Source organism: Anarrhichthys ocellatus, unplaced genomic scaffold (assembly GCF_004355925.1).
Source record: "Anarrhichthys ocellatus isolate YVR2014 unplaced genomic scaffold, GSC_Weel_1.0 scaffold16, whole genome shotgun sequence".
Classification (NCBI taxonomy): Eukaryota; Metazoa; Chordata; class Actinopteri; order Perciformes; family Anarhichadidae; genus Anarrhichthys; species Anarrhichthys ocellatus.
In genome coordinates, this window is record NW_022280046.1 from 3,584,042 (window position 1) to 3,603,625 (window position 19,584).

The 19,584-nt window shown below is 40.9% G+C and overlaps 2 protein-coding genes across 2 annotated transcripts in view; one reads left to right on the plus strand and one right to left on the minus strand.

The window, feature by feature from the left end:
• The window catches only part of snx30 (sorting nexin family member 30), a 13,507-nt gene extending 2,241 nt beyond the window's left edge, over nucleotides 1–11,266 (plus strand). Inside the window, exons 2-9 of the mRNA XM_031855799.1 lie at nucleotides 991–1,218; nucleotides 2,245–2,355; nucleotides 2,468–2,626; nucleotides 3,233–3,422; nucleotides 4,756–4,955; nucleotides 5,971–6,060; nucleotides 6,250–6,402; nucleotides 7,182–11,266. Coding sequence (XP_031711659.1) covers nucleotides 991–1,218; nucleotides 2,245–2,355; nucleotides 2,468–2,626; nucleotides 3,233–3,422; nucleotides 4,756–4,955; nucleotides 5,971–6,060; nucleotides 6,250–6,402; nucleotides 7,182–7,259 — 1,209 coding nt within the window. The 3' untranslated portion in view covers nucleotides 7,260–11,266. The remainder of the gene's footprint in view (nucleotides 1–990; nucleotides 1,219–2,244; nucleotides 2,356–2,467; nucleotides 2,627–3,232; nucleotides 3,423–4,755; nucleotides 4,956–5,970; nucleotides 6,061–6,249; nucleotides 6,403–7,181) is intronic.
• A 597-nt stretch (nucleotides 11,267–11,863) lies between these two features.
• Nucleotides 11,864–19,336, minus strand: slc46a2 (solute carrier family 46 member 2). Its single transcript, XM_031856054.1, has 7 exons — nucleotides 18,354–19,336; nucleotides 17,819–17,989; nucleotides 16,581–16,808; nucleotides 16,145–16,316; nucleotides 14,703–14,786; nucleotides 13,375–13,531; nucleotides 11,864–12,651 (listed from the first exon to the last, which is right to left on the minus strand). Exons 1-7 carry the CDS (start codon nucleotides 18,831–18,833, stop codon nucleotides 12,588–12,590), a joined length of 1,356 nt encoding a protein of 451 aa, XP_031711914.1. The 5' UTR covers nucleotides 18,834–19,336; the 3' UTR covers nucleotides 11,864–12,587.
• Between the last annotated feature and the right edge of the window lie 248 nt (nucleotides 19,337–19,584).

Here is a 19,584-nt window from a genome sequence, read left to right on the forward strand (position 1 = left end):
GTGTGTGTGTGTGTGTGTGTGTGTGTGTGTGTGTGTGTGTGTGTCAGGGGAAAAAGCGGTAGAGGTTGAATATTAGCTGCTTTCCCACTTGCACCTTAACCTGAAGGAAAGAAGTTCCTTCCTCATGTGAGGCAAGATGTGTACCTGCAGAGGACTGGTGAGAAGTGTTCACCAAATCAGATGTTGCTGTACAGCTTGTTGCAGTGAGAGATTTTTGTTCGTTTAATTTCAAGATCCAGTACCAATGATGCAGACTCTGTGTTTTGTCTGCCTTCCTGTTGCAGTGGTTACATTTGAATCTTTGTTTACATTTAGCAATCTGTTGCCGGCTGTTTGCTAAACGAAGTCCCTTCTAAATGTGCAGCAGTAGCCATATATCAATCCATTGTAGAGATGTGCTTTTTTTATATCCTTTGTACTCCACAGATTGTCCCTTCATTGTCAGAGTAACACTTTCCGCAGAATCCACTTTTGTCCAGTTGTTTGCTTTTTATAGCTTTTTTTCTTTGAGCGCTCTTGCTGTGTTTGGATGGAGGCTGAGGGGGATATTTGTTGTTTGCTCTCTGTTTGCTGCTATAGAAAGCACTGAACAATTGAAATAGTTTGAACAAGTATGACGGCACACATTTTACACCAACGTACCTGCTGTGGAAGAGTGTCATCTTGGAATAGTATATAAATATGATAAAACCAAATGAAATCATTTTATTTTCGTCAACCTAGCAAGCCATTGTTTTCCCACAGATGGAAATAGTTTTGTAATAGACCTTTTGGAAAAGTATCCCCAGACCACAGATGCTCCATTTCTCTCCTCTCGTCCATCATTCAATTAGAGAGCCAGGAGTAGTGTCGGGCGATGTGGGCTGTGTACGCAGCCTCAACAAGAGCCCTATTCACACAGAGAAACAACTGCATCAGCTCTTTGTTTGCAGCGTTTCCCTTTTTTTTTCTTTCTTTTTTTTCTTTTTTCTGACGTCGCTATTGTCTCAGTCCACGCAGGAAGCCGGGCTGACCAACGGCACGCCGGTCGAGACGTCGAGTCCCGCCTCCACCTCGTCGCTGTTCAACAGGCTGCAGCTGGAAGACGATCTGGAGGCAGATGTCCGGGACCCCTACGCAGAAACCACAGAGACCCGTGACCTGTTCGTCACGGTTGACGAGCCAAAGAAGCACGTGTCCACCATGGAGACCTACATCACCTACAGAGTCTCCACCAAGGTCTGCTATTGGCCGAACAGCAGTAATAAACTTCTAATCTAATGGGAGTCATAGTGTTTGTTTACCATGTTTTAGCCAACCAACAGTTACTGCCAACCATTTCTCAAAGCTTACATTTAATACCTCTGCACCGTTCGGAGTAGGTAATCAATCACAGTGAGTCGTTAGTCTTCCTTTTTATTATTCTTATTTCCTCTTATTTGTTGTGTTTCGTGATTGTTTTAAAAACTCTCCTTCACGGTGTGTTCAAGGCAAGTTTTATACCAAAGTGCTATGAAAGAAAGTTTCTTTTTTAATGCAAGAAACTTTAGTTTTTATATGTTCCTCAACATCAACGTCTGTTTGTACTCCGTCAGCTTCTGTAATTAAATGGGATCAAACATGCAAAACGACCAACATGGTGGAGGTAAACTGCCTCATGGTAATGGATTTAGGCAGGTTGCAGATTCATAGTCCCTCAGCCTTCCCGTAAAGGATTCATATTCCAGAGATTTAGATGTATTCAGTGACTTGTGTTTACCGGGTGGAGCCTCCGGTCCATCCTTCTGTCTTGCCAGTAGTTCACCGCTTGGCCTGACGGGACTAAATGTGCTCTGATCTTCAGCGGGGATTCACAGCTTTAGAGGCCTTTCCAACGAGTAATGAAAGAAACAGATTCAGAGATAGACGCTGCCAGGAGCTGCCCGGGTTGTGTCATGACTACAGTTGCTATGTGCGCTGTGGTGCTTCAGCTCAGAGGACAAATATCACAGCCCACGATGAACACAAACGTGTTAATTGAGAGTATGTGGGGGCTGTCGTTTAACACGGTATTGTCAGAGAGAGCGAGAATGTGTGTGCAGTGTCAGCTATATGTTAAGGTCAGTAAGCATGTATAGTTATCCTAAATGGGCTGAGATGTATTGAGACATGCCCACCTTCCATATAAATGTGTACTTGTAAGTATAAATTGTGTGCTAAAGTACTGTCTTCTAATTTGGTAATTTATTAACACAGCAAATGTGTGTGCGTGTGTTTTTTCTTCAGACATCACGGGTAGAGTTTGACCTGCCGGACTACTGTTTGCGACGGCGCTACCAGGACTTTGACTGGCTGAGGATCAAGTTGGAAGACAGCCAGCCGACCCACCTCATCCCCGTAGGTCAAATGAGCCACAGCGCGCCCTGCTTCCTGTCCTGGTTTTCTGTTGAGAAGCGCTTAATATACATTCTCTGCTTCTCCTCTTTCCTCCGCCTCTCGTCATCTCCAGCCGCTGCCAGAGAAGTTCGTGATGAAGGGCGTGGTGGATCGTTTTTCAGAGGAGTTTGTGGAGACGAGGATGAAGGCCCTGGACAAGTTCCTGAAGCGAGTTTCCGACCACCCCGTACTCTCCTTCAACCCACATCTAAACACTTTCCTCACTGCCAAGGTGAGACAACGCAAAGTCGGAACGTTTGACTTTTAGGGGCAAGAAAACGAGTGCTTTCTCACTGTGATCAACACGCAGACACATTCAGGTCAGTCAGTGCTTTTCCTGTCACATGCTTGCATGCAGTTCATTTTATGCAGCACCGTGTCATTGTGCGTGTTATTGTGTACAGTAAAAAGACCTAATCTCAGCAGAGATCTTTCAGTATAATCCAGTCCCAGGAAACACGGAGCCTCTGCTTCCTCGTGTGAGTGTTTTCTCTGGATCTGCCATCAGTCACACATTTTGTCTCCAAGTAGGTGAGACAAAAGACAACGTTATTGATCCCAGTGGGTAAATAATGTTGTTGCAGCAGTAAGGTAATTGGACTCAGAAAAAGAAAGTGAAGAATAAGCATGCTCGATCCATATAAGATGTAAAATGGGTGATAATAAAATACTTACGGTAATAAAACAACAAAAGAATATAATTGGGTAATTTCTGTGTCTAAGCTGCACAAGGTGCATCCAAAAAAACCATTATTGCTACGTTAACACATTTGTCGCTTCATACCTATGTCATTTGATTGTCGACATCATGTGGCCTGTTGTCACTGTGTGTCTGCAGGACCTGAACAAGCGTCAGGGTCTGGCCCTGCTGACCAAGGTGGGCGAGTCGGTGAAGCACGCGGCCGGAGGCTACAAGCTGCGGGCGCGGCCGGCCGAGTTCTGCGCCATGGGAGAATACCTGGACACCTTCAACCAGAAACTGGGAACCATCGACCGCATCGCTCAGAGGATCCTCAAAGAGCAGTCGGGTATCAGAACAATAATAATAATACGATTACCTGTATCACCTGGAGGTTGCTGAGTCTTCTTTTTTGTAAAAATCTGTAGTTTGGCTCTATTGAACACTTGTTCGCATGGAGGTATGATATGCAACAAAGGTCCCTTTCCAAGTTCCAATAAAACGGAGTCATCCTTTAAATGTTATGCAGGGCCCAGCAGGCTTGCACATGGTTATGAACCAGTTAATTGATTGATTGTTATTTTTGCAATAAAGAGAGGGATTAATACAAAACGTACCAAATGCGAAAATTATTCCACCAAAAATGGCAACATGAAGCAATCAATAAATGGATAAATTAAAACCAGATTAATTAATATTTTCCATTTACCCATTCGTTTGTCATTTACAGAGAGCCTCACTGTGGCTGAACATTACATACTGTATAAGTTGTGGGTTGCAAAAAGCACTTTCTGGCTAGAGAACTGAAGCCACTTCTTCATAATTACTTCTTCCAGAAATGTATTTTAGGCACCAGGAAGCGACATTTTGAAATGGTTGTGTGTGCTGCTTGCAAAAGACCTTAAGTAGTACTCCTTATACTCTACTCCTCTTCTCAGTAGAACTACTTACTGTATCTTCTAAGTTACATTGTGCTTGCAGTTAGCTTATGTCATGCAGTCGCTCGGTCTTGACCCGGGTGGCTAAAACTAGCCTGTGGGACTTTATCTGCAGTATTGATTCAGTGCTGTTGTGTTTGGTTAGAGAAAAAAAAAAAAGCCCACAGACCTTTGGCATCGCGGGTGCCTGGTGGATAAGTGCAGGCCTAGCTCACGCATGACATGTGATCTTGTAAATACCTGACATCTGCCGTGTGAAATGCTCGATATCGCCATCTGTTCGGGGGTTTAGATGATGTCGCAGTCTGTGGCCTAAAAATCTACAGCGCAAACACACCTCGTTTCCATATTGGAGGAGATGAGATGGAAACTCTGGGAAGTGTAGATAAAAAAAGACCTATGAGCTGACGCAGAGTGTAGATGCCATGCTTCACTTAGCAGCCCGGTGTTCACTCATCACCCTCTCTGTGTAATTTAGCAATCCAGAAGTTTCCATTGAACACGCCACTCTCTCTCTATATCGCCTGTGAGGAAAGAGAGAAAGTTTAGCTTTCATTGGTTTTCCTGTCCAGCAGTGTAATAAAGTATTAGCTGCTCAACCTTCAAATCCAGACACAGATTATCAACGGGTCATTAAGAAGTATGAAAAAAGGGCTGCATAAAGGAAAGAAGAGGCATAACTCTTCTTTATGTCCTGTCTAACCGCCTCTTTCTTTCTTCCTTCCTTCTTTTAAACCCCACTAGAGTACCTGACGGAGCTTCGTGAGTACGGCACCGTGTACTCCAGCTGGGTGGGATCAGAGGAGGAGCTGCGGCGCCCCCTGGAGGGCGTGAGCGGCAGCGTGACATCGTGCTGCGGAGCGCTGGAGGACCTGGGCGAGGGCATGAGCCAGGACTTCCTGCCCGTACTCCGAGAGTACGTCCTCTACGTAGAGTCCATGAAGGTGAGCGGGACGAGGGATGTCGCACGGGACATTTTTTGTTTGTTTTGTTGATGTTCTAAAGAGCTGGAATGCAGTACAGCAATTCAACCTTGTTTCAAATAACAGAATGCGATCACTTTTATAACCTCTTTTACATATGTTCAGTTTACCTTATCAACGTCTTTTGATTTTTGTAAACATGTAGTTCTTTCTAATTTGATGCCACCAACATGTTTTGAAAAAAGTTCTTAAAAGGCAAGAATTGGAAAGAATTTTTCTTTCAAAAATTCAACAATTAATGACACAGCAGTAAACATGCCCCTGTCCCAACTTTTTTGGGACATTTTGAACATTAGATATCTTGACTTCTTTACTGTTTTCAATTGAATATATGTCAGAAAGGATTAGCAAATTATACCACTCTGTTTTGTTTATGTTTTTATGTGTCCCAACCTTTTTTGGAATAAGGGTTGGACTAGAAAACCCAATTTTTTTTATACTAACAGACAGCGAACGTCACTCAAACTGTGACTTTGGAATGTCACTGACAAATGGACAGCAATCGTTTTTCCCTTCGATTTAATGCTTATTTTGTTTGTTGAACAAGATGTTTTGAACTGATTCTCACACACACACACCCAAAATTAGTTTAATTTTTGTTTATTTTTCCTGCTATGAGCAGCTCCTCTATTTCTTTTGTTTAAGAATAGTGATGCACACATCAACACCACACTCACAAATTGCACAAATGTGCACACATTTTGCAATGTCTACACACCAAAAAGCTGATTTTGAATTTGTGTGTATTATGGCTTTGGGACACGGCTACAGACTCGCTGTGTTTCAGCAGAGTCGTGTTTGACTATGGATAGAGGAAGTGAGAGTCTGTTCACATCCTGCTTTCTGAGCTCTTGAATCGGCGTCGCGCTCTGTTTAATATTTTCCATATCATCTCTCTCGGGAATATTACAGTATCGGTAAATGTCACACTAACAGTGCGAAATGAAGCAGTTGATGTTTTTTGGTTGATTGACAGAATGTTTTGAGGAAGCGAGACCAGAGCCAGGCGGAGTACGAGGGCCGACTAGAAGCAGCCATAATACGCAAACAGGAGGACAGAACGCCAGTAAGCCTCCACAAATAAAGATTCTCCTGCCGCTGTGTCAAATTTCACATATCTCTAACACAACCCTCCCCCTCCAAAACCCCTTGCACCACCTAGACCGCCCGGTTGTAGCCTGCAACCTGTAGTTTTGTGTAATGTTCCCTTAAAAAGCCCCCTGTAGCTGGTAGTGTTTTCTCTGTTTCGCCGTAGATGCCAGTCGAGGTAGAGAAGTGCCAGGACAAAGTGGAGTGTTTCAACGCCGACCTGAAGGCAGACTGGGAGCGCTGGCAGAGCAACAAGAGGCAAGACTTCAAACAGCTTCTCACCGGCATGGCCGACAAAAACGTCAACCACTATGAAAAGGTACGCACGCTGCTGTAAAGCACTGCTATGACTTCAATACACTGCAAACACATGAACTTTAAATCTTAAATAAACTTTAAGTATATCCGGCTTTATGGTCTATTTTACTTTAATGGGACCATCATTTACTAGATGGACAGCATGCTGTATTATAGAACACTTGCAACTAACCATCGAGACCATAAACTCATGTTCCTCAGCAGACAACAAACCAAGATGAGCTTTGTAATCACACCGGTCAATAGTTATTCTGTGTCGGCAATGTGAGGACATTATTAAATTATTAGCATCAATGGATGGTGTATTGCTTCCCAGACGCTAGCTGGCTTTGCTTTGTTACAAATGACTTGCATTAATGTAACAATAAGCAATTAGTTAGCGGAGTTTGACCCACATGTTTCATCAACGTCACCAATAATGGTGGAGTGATTTAAGAACATCCACCTCTTTTATCGCCCATATACGTGCTGTATATCCTGACTAATGGTTCCATGAGTAGCTCTCGGCTACTTTTTCATTTTGTCAAATTAGCTTTCAGAGGAACAAAAGTTGGAGGCCATCTGATCTAATGAGCAGTAAGCTGAGCTTTGGGATCCAACAGAGGTGTCTGTTGTTGACCTTTATTTACCCACAGTAGATTCACTAAACATGAAGGCTCTTTATAAAAACAATAAAGAAAACGTCCTGCTCTCATTGACACAGTTTCACACGTGAGAGTTGCCCAGTACAACAACAGTCATCTACCTCTCTCTCTCCCCCCTCCCTCCCTCCCTCTGCAGTGCCAAGCAGCGTGGGAGTCGCTCATAACTCTCCTCCAGGACAAACAGACTGAAGACAAAACGAGCGAGACAAACTGAAACCTCCCCTCATGCCGTTGCCCCCCCCCTTTCTCTCTCTCTCTCTCTCTCTGTATAACACACACTCTCATGCCAAGGACCAACCAGGCAGCAGATTTGAACTGCTGGACTTTGCCTCTGTTCTCCGGTGAGATGATTGTACAGAGGGGAGTCATCTCTCTCAGAGATTTGACCTGCAAAGTTGGTAACAAATGGTGCATCCTGGGACATTTGGGAACGAGGAGAGACCTGCTCTGTATTGACATTTTCCTTCGGTTTTTTTTGTTTGTTTTTTCTTCGTTCCTAATGACCTTTTCTACTTCTGTATACGACTGTATTTCCAACTACAGTCGGTTGCCAATGCTCCTGGTGTTTATTTAACCACAGTCTCGGAGAGGCATGTTTTCTGTCTGTTCGCTACAAATGTGAAGGATAACTCTTCAGCGTTGAAGAAAACCGATAAGATCACGAAATGTTGCGTGAGTGTGAAGTATGAAGTAGTATTCAGAGCATCCCCAAGATTTACTTTCCCCCCCTGTCAGGATGTAAAACCCTTCTAAGCTGTAACACTGAAACAATACTCCTTCATCTCTTAAAGGCCCCGAATAGACTGTAAATTACAATCCAACATTTTATACTTAATTTAAAGGATCATACCTTTTTTTCCAAGAGTTCCTAATTTCCCCGCAACCATTATCATGAAAATCATCTTGCGGTGACTCGAAACTACCTGTGTCATCAGAGCTTTTAAATAGACACGAAACAAGTGTGGGTGTCTGAGATGAATGTGGAGCTTTATCAGGGAGGTGATTTAGTTAGTGGTCATTGTGTGCTGTTGTAGCAGCACCACCTGGTGGTTAAGATTGATAACAGTTTTCATACTTTAACAAAACCGGTGGCTCAACAGTGTGCTGCTTCTGTTGGTTTCTCATGATGTCACCTTTTGTTTTTTTGCTCCAGCCGTTTATACCTGCTGTGGGGATTTCACCTCTCTTCTTCAAGCAAACACTTTCAGTTAGTTCAGGATGCTAATTGGCGCAACAGGCAGATTTACCCAATGGAATGAACACAAGTTCAGAGTGTAATTTATTCTTTTGGAACAAATGAAAACAATCGGCTGTCAACTTTTTTTTCGTGGAACTTTTTTGAGTCAAAAGTCATTTCTTTTGCAGTAATCTGCCTCAGTGACACTCAGTTAGAGAACATTTCTAAAAACTCAAACATGGGAACATGTGGCGTTTATGCACCCCATCAACAACATCTGTGTCTTGAAGGCTGCATATGATCTGAAAACACCTTCAGAAAAGAGTGCAGAGTTTAGAACTTCTGCCTCGAGCGCTGTGCCTTTTCTGCGCTTCTGAACTTCTTTGAAAAGCGCCGGTGATGTCATTATAAGTACAGAACATAGAGGAGAAGCTTGTTTTGGCTATCCTGAGATTTATATGTCAGACCGACACTTTCATTAGAAATTACCAAAAAGCCCATTCAGACAAGGGTCCTTAACACAAACCTGCTTTCTTAAGTGATTTCAGCCACAGCGGATAGATGCAGCGTGCTGATAGTTCATCGCTATTGCTAATATGCACGATTCATTTGCAGCCGTACTGCTAGCTCATTACACTCGGCCTAAAGTAGTGAAAGCCCCACCAATGATGACTAGGACCACATTTACAAACCCTGATTTTATCTGAAGTTCATGTCATTGCACTACAAAACTTTACTTTTCCAACACCTGTCATGATCATCTCTGTTTGAAGAGTTTCTTTAGCGTAATTTGATTTCTCTTAGAAATAAGGTGCCGGTTTGAGTTTTGGGGTCTGTGCTCTTCGAGGCCCCTGTGTTTTTATTTGTTTCTTTTAAATGTCCTTTAGTCCGACTGTCTTTGAATGGTCCTTGCCCTGTTTTTATAGGCGTGCGTCTAGTTACCGAGGCCGCTCTCTGTGTTGCCAAATGCAAGTGCTGTAAGACAGCAACGAGAAGTAACCGTGGCTGCTAGTGAACTGGATTTATTACGTTGTCGCTTTTGTCAGAGTTGTGTTTATCCCTCAGATTTTCCCCTCGAGCGTTAAAAGCACACAAAGCAGATACTGTTTCTTCTCACTGCCAGAAGTCAGTGAGGTGACACAAGAATATATTTTATATTTTAGGCATTTTGAAGCAGTACGATTGAGAGAAGTTCTCTGAGTCACTGTGGTCCAGTGTCGACGCAGCCACAGCGGACCGTACTACGCAGGCACTGATGCTAAATTACGGTACACACACACACACACACACACACACACACACAATTTTAACATCCACTGCGAAGAGCCACAGCCAGAGGTGTTTGGAAACCAAAACAAAGCTTCTCTATCGCTCACATAAAATGTACAGACAAACCTCCATTTTTATCCCCAAACTACTGCTTTAAGAGCCGTTTGTATTCTTATTTCCTACATTTTCCATCCGTTGTTATGTTTATTGTCACAACTAGTATAAAAAGATGTTTTTTTTTTTTTTCTAAATGGTTCATCCAAACCTCACAGACAGAGTCACTGTTATTAAATTAGCAGCAGCAGGGATTCATCACTATCAGGCAAAGTTAAAGGCACCCTGTAGAGTTTCTGACCACTAGAAGCACTACGGAGCCGTGTTTCTGCGTTTGTATCTCAAGAAAACACACAAAGACAGAGATTGAATGTGAACATAACTTTGTTTACAAGAAAACTCCACTAGGCAGCTTTGAAAACAGATTGTTTTATCAGACTTATATCAGTTTAACCTTTTTTTTTTCATATTAGCACACTGCACTCTGGAACCCCATGAGAAATAAGACAGGAAGAAGTTTAATTTTCCATATTTCAACCAATAACTAATGTTTACTGTAACTCAAATACGTTTTAATATATTGACTTGATAAAGAGCAAAGGAAAAATACATGTAGCAAACCCTCTATTGGAGCATAAAAAGCGACTTAGGTCACTTTTCTTTTAGTTGTTTTTTATTTACTGGATGAGATCTGTTTATTGCTGAGCAATGTGAATTGTGGCAGTGTGTGTTTTTTTTTAGTTTGTTTTTTTTAAATAGGCATTGGGCCATCTGTAGACTGTCCTGCTGAGGTGACCTGAGCATGAGCATAGATTTGAAATTTATTTTTTCTCTAATGACAGCATACTGTATATTCAATATATCCAAATGTGCAGCTGAATTATACGGTACAGCTGAGTCTATTTTTGTATAAAACAAGCTCGTTGAGATATCATTCAAGATCATCGTCAAGATCATTGTTCGGTTTTCCAATGAGTACGTGAAGATTACAACAACACGATTTTGTAGATGCATCTCGTATAAACAAAATGAGAAATGAAACATTTATTTGTTATTTGTTTTTAATACTCATTGGAACCCCAACAATGGTTCTCAGATACATTTAGTTATTCTCACTCGTAGCCATTGTAAAATCCCCATCTCCTAACTGTGTGCCTGCTGATTTACTTTTGCACTATATATGTAGCTCCAACTCCAACTAAACAACTAAATAAGCTTTCTTTTAGTTGCCAAATGTGACAATTAATAGTCTGGTGGGTTGACTTGGTTCTGTGATGTTAGGAGAGGCATTGTCTGCAAAGCTGATTCAGGTAAAATCCCCAAACGGGGATATTTATGGATGCCACTGTACAAAAGGGAGAGTAAGAGCGGACTCATTTTTTGTTTTTCATTTAATGTACAAATCAAATGTTTCGAAGCCAAAATGTCCTCGTCTTTTCTTCCCGTCTTAGATTCACAAATAATGAGGAAATCTGATTTGCAGTACAAGATCAACCTGATCAATCAGACCTGTATGACAGGTTATTCGTCTTTTTATTTCGTTTCTGTTCCTCCCCAGTGTGTACTGTTTACGTTCTGTCCTTATTGTACATTTCGATGTTCATAACATCTTGTTGTAATTATAAATAAGCTTGTATATTGATGTCGTTTTGATGCAATTTATCTTTACCTCGAATGATTTTTTTGGATATATTGGACCAATAATAAAAAGAATGCGTTTGATACTCGTCTGCTCAGGATTGTTTTATTTTATTCCTTAACATTTTCTGTGTATTCAGCAATTTGAACGTTTTGTAAGTTTACAAAAGATGAGTCGTTATTTGATGAACATGCATAAAGTAATTTTTTTTAATACCTTTTTATTATCAGAATTTCAGAGAAACAAAATCAAATCAAGTCTCCCAAAACATACCTCAGAAAATACAAAAACTAGACTTTTACAAAACTTGCAGCTTCAGTCCATCACGACAAAAATATAAAATGTTCTTCAAACCCATACATCAGCATAAACTGTACCTCAGGTGTCATAATAACCTTTATTTAAACCCATTGACTGCAGCCTTTTTGTGTGCGTGCTTTTTAAAGTGTGCATAATGTGCATGATATTAAAATGATAATACAGGCTGCTAGGACAGGACATGCATAATATATCTATCGGTATAGATCTACACACTGCAGAGTTCCATCCTTTTTAAGCTGCGACCTTGTGCAACACTGACATTCAACAGACGCCATTTCTACAGTACATTTTTTTATATATATATATATATATATATATATATATATATATATATAAAAAAAAAATGTACTGTACTTCAATAAATTGTAACCATAATGTTATGTAATGGTACGTACCTGGCATAACATATATATGCCAGGTATATATGTTATACCTGGCATATATAAATATATATAAATTAATTAATTAGTGTAGTACCTTTCAAATTTGTTGAAACCAAATGCAAAATCCCCTGACCAAACACAACTATAAAAAAATAATAATAAAGCCAAAGTACACAATGTTGATGACTGGAAATTGAACTTCCAACTTCCGTCAAATTGTATTCCATCAGCCTCGTCTTTATTTGCAAGGCTTTAGGACTGAAATCTCTCACTCCCAGAGTCACAATGGTATCAAAAATGTTTCATATTCGCAGATTCCCTTTGAGCCTGTTAACAGGAAACTTGTTAAAATGCGTCGGTACTTTTTAGTCTCCCTTAGGATATATGTACGAGAGGATGTCTGACACACTCGTTGACAAATCCACATTATGTGGAAACCCCCTTGGGCGTGTTGTTGAGCACAAAATTTCACTCCCCAATTATTTCCATTGGTTGATAACATTTGCCTGTATCTAGAAAAAAGAGATTGGTCAACACTGCTGTCTGTACTTCCAGTAACAGCCAAAGCCATTTGAAACTTCTCTCTTGCAGTGTCTAACGTTTTATCAAAATAGGAAGCGAGATTAAAGCACTGTTCTCCTTTTTGCCCATTCTCGCTTCCCGTCTGCCTGCACACTGCGGGCGAGGAGGTCGGTGCCGTCAGTCTGCCTGAATCCTTGTGTTCTGTCTCATCTGACGATACTCAGATCTCCAGCTGACAATACTAGAGGGAGGAGAGAGGAAATACATATCAAAGATATATAAATAAGAAGATGAAGCAGGTGTGTGTTTTTAAGTCAGTTTTTTCATTCAAGGCTGAATCATGCCAATCTTACCAGACATAGAGCAGACATAGAGCAGGCATAGACCATGTAGAGACAATAGATCTTTTTCAAATACTCTTGACGACTTTTAATTTGATCGTATCTTAATTAGGTATATATAAAATGTATTGTGAATATAACATGGGGTGCTCTAAGAGTCCCTCTGGGAAGTAAATAAAAACAATGTGCGAGTAGGTTAAAAAAAAAAGTAAGTTTAGTAAATTAAATGTGCTACCTGTTTACCCCCGTTTCCAATCTTTATGCTAAGCTAAGCTAAGCTAATTGACTCATGGCTCCAACTTCATAGTCGATCGACAGAAATGGGAATGGTAACGACCTTCTTGTTTAACTTTTGGCATGAAAGCCATTGTCTTTTTCCAAAAAACATTTGATTAACACACGATTGAACTACAAAGTGTATAATATAAATAGTGGTCCTGACTGTTGATTGTTAGACTAATCTCATTTTCATATGTTTTAAAAATATTCAGAAAACAAACAACCAAATACATTTCTGTTTTTTGTAAGAATTAAAAAAGATGTACACAAGCAGAAAACAAATAGAGGTCCGTGGTAGGAATATACCAATCACTGGCAGCAAAATGATATCAGCCACATCCTACCCGATAGGTATCATTCCCAGCACTGTAATGATGCTGGCGAGCGTGAAGACAAAGCCCGGGAACCAGTCCAGGGTTCTCTGATAGATCTTAGTAAAGGCAGGGATGTACGCCAGACCACAAAACGTCAGAGCCAACTGCAGATAGGTGAGAGTTGTGCCTGATGGGAAGGAGTACACAAAGGAAAGAGAAGTTAAAAAGGTTCAGAGCACATATACACGTTTTCCTATAAGCGTATCTCGCAGAGATCTCTTTAAAGGAAAAGCATTTTCGGTAATAAGCTTATTATGCTTTCTTGCCAAGAGTGATTTAAGAAGATTGATACCACACTCATATATTTACAGCTAGCCTGGCACTCATATATATTTCTTAATTCTCTTGTATGTGTGTGCGTATGTAAGCGTGTTTTACATGTCGTGTGGGGAAAATGCACATCCTAACGTAAAAACGTGCATGTGTGTGTGTCTCTCTCTCTCTCTCTCTGTAGTTGTACATCTGTTTTTCTGAGGCCCAATTTGAGTTTTAGACCTTGGGAGCGAGGACATTTTGCACGATCCTCACTTTGGGACGGACTTTAAAAGGGCTGTTTGAGGGTTGAGACCTATTTTATTAGCCAATAGGTTCGGGAATGGATTATGTCAATGAGCGTCCTCACAGGTATAGAAAGACAAATGTTTGTGTGTGTGTGTGTGTGTGTGTGTGTGTTTGCTTCAAAAAGAAGAAAGCTTGATCAAAATCTATGCATAACTGCCTCAGAGGTGCCTTCATTTTTTCTGACCTGTCCATGAACTTTAGGCCGCAAACTCAGGAAATATGAAGTAATCCCTTTAACACAACTTCTTCCTGTACTCACTGTGACATACTCTGATCATGACACTATCAATATCATGTTACTGCAGTTTGTGCTGATAGTTCAAACAACAAGGCAACGCGTAACAATAATGAGGTCAGGTGTCACTGCTTTGGCAATTTACTTTGTGAGTGAAAAGTCTGAATGATAGAAATGTTTTTAATTCTTTTAATTTTGACAGAAAAAAAAGATGTTTTTATTGGCCAGGTTTCGAGATATCCATCTCTCACTCCACTACGATGGAGGCGATTCAATCTAAATTCAATTGAATTAAAAAGCATTACACTGAATTGAACAGAAACATCTCTTTCCAACAACAATGTCCTCGTTACTTTACTCCACAGACCTTATTGTGAACATCTTTCTTTCGAACTACTTTCTATCAAAGATTGTTTTCCCTGTTCAATTCTCTCTAAAGTCGATCAATACTCATCTGTTGTGCTTTTACAAGCCTACACACACACACATATTTCATACTCACCACATGAGGAAGCTGGAACCTGCTGTGAGAGCAGAGATCTGATAGTTGGCATCGGAATGAGAGCAAACAAGTTGAGTGAGCGAGCTGCGGGGAAATGAACACTGATTAACTATTTTACTCTCAAGTCCTCCACAATATCCTTCTGATCCACTTATCTCTCTCTTAATATTATCTGAACCACGTCATCTCAACAATAAGCCTTTTGTTTTGCTGTAACCTGTGACGAGACAAATTAAGGTCCATTTGGTTTCTGTCTACCACTCCTTGCTTTGAAACAAGAGTGATTCAACATCATACAAGTTCCATTGGCTATTGTTTGAGTTCGTGCCTGCTAGCTCTTTACTCATAACCTTTTTATGGCATACTATACTATGACTGCTCTTAATAGCATTTTAATTAAATACTATATAATCATGACAATTTTTTTATGTTTTTTTTGACGAACTATATTCTGACTTTTTCTGACTTTTTTGACATTCTATGATATGGCGTTTTTTATGGATTTTTTTGAGTACTATATACATACTAAAGACTAATATATATATATTTTTTATGACACATTATACTGTAACATTTTTCGACATATTAAACTTTTTTATGACTTTTTTCTACATACTACTATACTATGACTATTTCATGAATGTTTTTGTAATACTATAGCATGACCTTTTTTTTTTCGACCTACTATGCTATAACTATTTTCGGCCTACTTTTTAATGAATTTTTTAGTACTTTTTTCTACATACTATACTTTATATGATTGTTTTCAACATACTTGATGAAGAATATTTCATCCATTTTTCTGGTCATACTATACAATCACTTTTTAATGACTTTATCAAACATTAAACATTGTGGCGACCACAGAAATACACTTGGGTTTTCTTTTTCTTACAGGACTCTTGTCAGCTGATGAGACACACCTGAACATGTAATGCAGTTCCAGCTATAAAAGTGCACCACCTGAAATGGACAGCTCTTCCTCTGCTGACCCGGCTGCTGCTTTCTATTTGTTTGCTTCAGAATTTTTCACACAACACATTGCTGATTACTGACTTTTCATGTTTGCATTGGTTGAATTATTGTCTTTTTACCACAGGCTATACTATGACTTTTCTATGATTTGTTTGACAAAGAATACTTTAGTTATTGTACGACTCTTTTAGATACACTAAACTATGACTTTGTTATGCTTCTTGCGACATGATATACTTCATATACTAATGATATAACTTTTTTTTCAAACTATACTATGACTTTTTAAGCCATACTAAATAATAATTTTCTATGACTTTTTTCAACATGAAAGTTTTGGCTTTCATCAGGGGCTACGACATAGAACTGCAGGAAGAAAATATCGCCTGAACTGCAAACTACTAGAGTTCAAATGTCCATTATTCATGATCCATCACACAAACTGTGCCTCAGTCTAAGATGCTTACCGAGGTAGAACATGGAGGTTGTCCTGACGAAGGACATGACGTAAATTCCAGAGGCGAACGACAGCATGCCGATCAGGATGAGCTTTACGTCGCTGACGCAGCGACGAAACACCATGACGCCAAGGAAACTAGTGAGGAAAATTGCACAGCCTGCTGCATGCCCATAACCCACCTGGAGGAAAAGAGATGACATGAAACCAGGGAAAGGATGTAATTGGACAGCAAACAAGAAAGAGCAACAGTAAAAGAAAGAGAAAAACAAGTAAAAGTAACATTAAAAGTGAAACAAGGTCAAATCAATGTACACTATACTGATTATATTCTCTGTTCATGTCTAATCATTGTATTGGATCAACGTTCAATCATTTAAAAAAAAAAAAAAAAAAAAAAAAGGTACAAGACCTAATTCAAACATGCAAAGAAGACAAAATGTCACCTGAGTGGCACTCCAGTTGAGTGGCTCTTTTAGCACAAAGACTTCGATCATTTCTACTGCTCCTCCCACTGCAGAGACGTACAGAACGGCAGCTAGAACCAGCAGAACTACGTTCACCCTGTTTCTCTCAGCAGGAGCCTCCACTGAAGCCTCCACAGGAACTTCACTGGAGTTATCAGGAAGGAGCGGGCTGGCGTCCTCTGGCTCTTTGTTGGGTCGGTGTTTCACCTAAAAATGAAAGTGCACACAAACACATTTAACATCTGCATGAGCTGTGCACTGCTCAGCTGCTGCAGTAGAGCGAATATTTGGGCTATATTTGGGGATAAAAAGCTGGAAATGTGGTTATGACGATATGGCACTGCTTTGTTTGTTACTCTAAATCAGAGGTCTTCAACAGGGGGTCCGTGGCCCCCCAGGGGCAAACATGAATCTGTCCATTATTTTAATAGTTCAGTATTGTATGAAAGATAACAGGTATCTTTATGCATGGCAGTGGTACTAATAGGCCATCACTCATTTTTCGTTTCCACGTTTAAAATGAAAACATCAATGTGAATAGCTTGTACGCATGATTATCATGCAATTGACAGACAATGTTGATATTGGCATTGGTATCAGCTGACACGGTATGTTTATAAATGGCAGTGGCACGGCCTCCCTACTCACTGTACCCGTTTAAAATGAAAACATGAATATATGAACCTGTGTATTATTTCAATAGCTTAGTATTGAATGCACAACAAAGAGGTATGTTTATACATGGCACTAGGCCCATTTAATATAAAACACAATTTTATACAATACATATATAGTCGGGGGTCCCTGCTCCATCTCTCTGTCAGTTTGGGGGTCCTTGGCCTGAAAAACTTTGAAGACCCCTGCTCTAAATGTTTTAACTTTTTTATTTTCTTAAAATGCACACAGTTTACTGGAGTGAGTTAATTCCAGTGTCTGCATACTTTCTTTTTGTGGCTCTTCATGTCCACAGTATATAGGCTACAACAGCCTTAATACAACAAGTTTAGAGTAGTAGAAAGAGTTTAGTTTGATCCGCAGAGCTCCTGCGTCAACCAGTTCAAACTTGGCACGTATAACATGTCGGGATTCATTCCTCATGACATACAAGAGAAAGGTGCAAGGCAGGGGCGGAGCCATACATTGTACGCTCCGGACACACACACATCTAAATATGCACAAAAGACAAAACAGAGTAATACTCCAAAACGCACGCTGACCTGCAGCAGGAAGATGGAGTGCATGAGGCAGAGCAGTTGCAGCAGTGCGCCGACGGTGATCAGGATGGTTCCATTTTCCAAACTGGAGCTGTACAGCAGGAACAGATGACCTGACGCGAGGCTGCCCACCAGACCCGCTGTCCCATACAGCAGCTCCACTGTCATGATCACCTGCTCGGGACATGGGCACACGTTACTTCTTTTAAAAGGTTGACCTCATGATCAGACTTATTACAAGATTAAAACCATTCGTTTGTGATAAGGTTGTTGTTTTTGTGTTTTTTTTCTGCTATTCCTGGTTAGGTTAAAGCATTTGCAAATAATTTACACGCATTAAGGGCTATGACTGATGATTAAGCGTTAAGTCTTTTACTTTTTGTCACATTTTCCAGACTATTACTTCAAATGCAGATTTGTAATGAACAAATAGGCCTAGGCAATTACTTTGTTGGTTAAGGACACATATACATAAGCTTCCTGTGAGTAGGCCTACTTATTGTTGTGAAGCTGGGGAACCGTGTCTGACAGTACTGACCTTGGACCGGTCAGTTGCCGTGGAGGAGAGCGCAGCCAGCGTCATCATGCCGGGCCAGTAGGCGCTGAAGCCACCGGACAGACCGTATAAGACCGCCCCGCCGAACATCACCCCCAGCGGGAGCCGGAACATGACCACCAGGAGCAGGGTGAGACTCGACAGCACGTACCCGCCCAGCGGCACCGCGATGGGGACTCTCCTCCAGCCGCGGTCACCTAACCTGGCCAGCAGCAGCGCAGGTAAGATCGGAACCAGATGGAGGATGAGGTTGTAGGTCATGTAGAAGTCCGATATGGCTCTCTGCTGGCTGGCCTCCCTGGAGAGGTGGGCGTCCGGGTAGGTGGCGTTAACGCAGCGGTCTTTGGCCACCATCTGCAGGGCGGTGGTGAAGAGAGAGCTGCCCAGCTGCTCCAGCACGACCGCGGGCTCTATGCGCCGGAGCACCGCGAAGGCTGTTTGGCACAGGTTCGGCGTGACCATGGTGAGACTTTTAATAACAGCCTCTTCTAAGACTTCCTTGTTAAACTGAAATCATCCTGATGTAGTGAAGACGCGCTACACTCGGTGTCCCTCAGAGTCAGTAAGTATAGTGTTTGGAATTAAAGCACCGAGGGAGAAATAAAAACGCTCACGCCCACACTTCCTCCTCTTTACGCGCTGACAAAACGGGCGTGATGGTACGTAATAGAGTGGGAGCAATTTCGGAAAGCACCCATGTGCTCATGAGTCACATATGCATTTCAGATATATCCAAAACAGCACTTCCCTCTTTTATTTCGATGAAGACACTCATTTCGTTTTTTCTGTGTTTAAAAGAAAATAAAATAATCGCAACAGTCGTTATTGCCCCGGGACTCTTGTGTTCAGGTATGCAGAAAACTGGCGGCTGGCCAATAGAGGGCGCTAGGACCCCGCCACACAAATATGATGTCCTGACATGTTTGTTTAAGTGTTATTTACAGCTTTTTTCATGTTGGAATAAATGTTAAATATTTAACTGCAAAGTATTAATGCGTGTTTGATACCTTAGTTTTTTTGGCATTAAATCATTCTGGGATGTTTGCTGAAATTGATTGGATGTGGCACAGCCACATACATTTTCCACTAGCCGGCAGAAAAGCATGTCAGGACACAATGAAAATCAGGCAATACACAGGTAATGTATCTAAGACCGCAACTAATGTCCTTATTTATTTTTTATTTAAATTTAAATTACTTTTTCAAATAATAA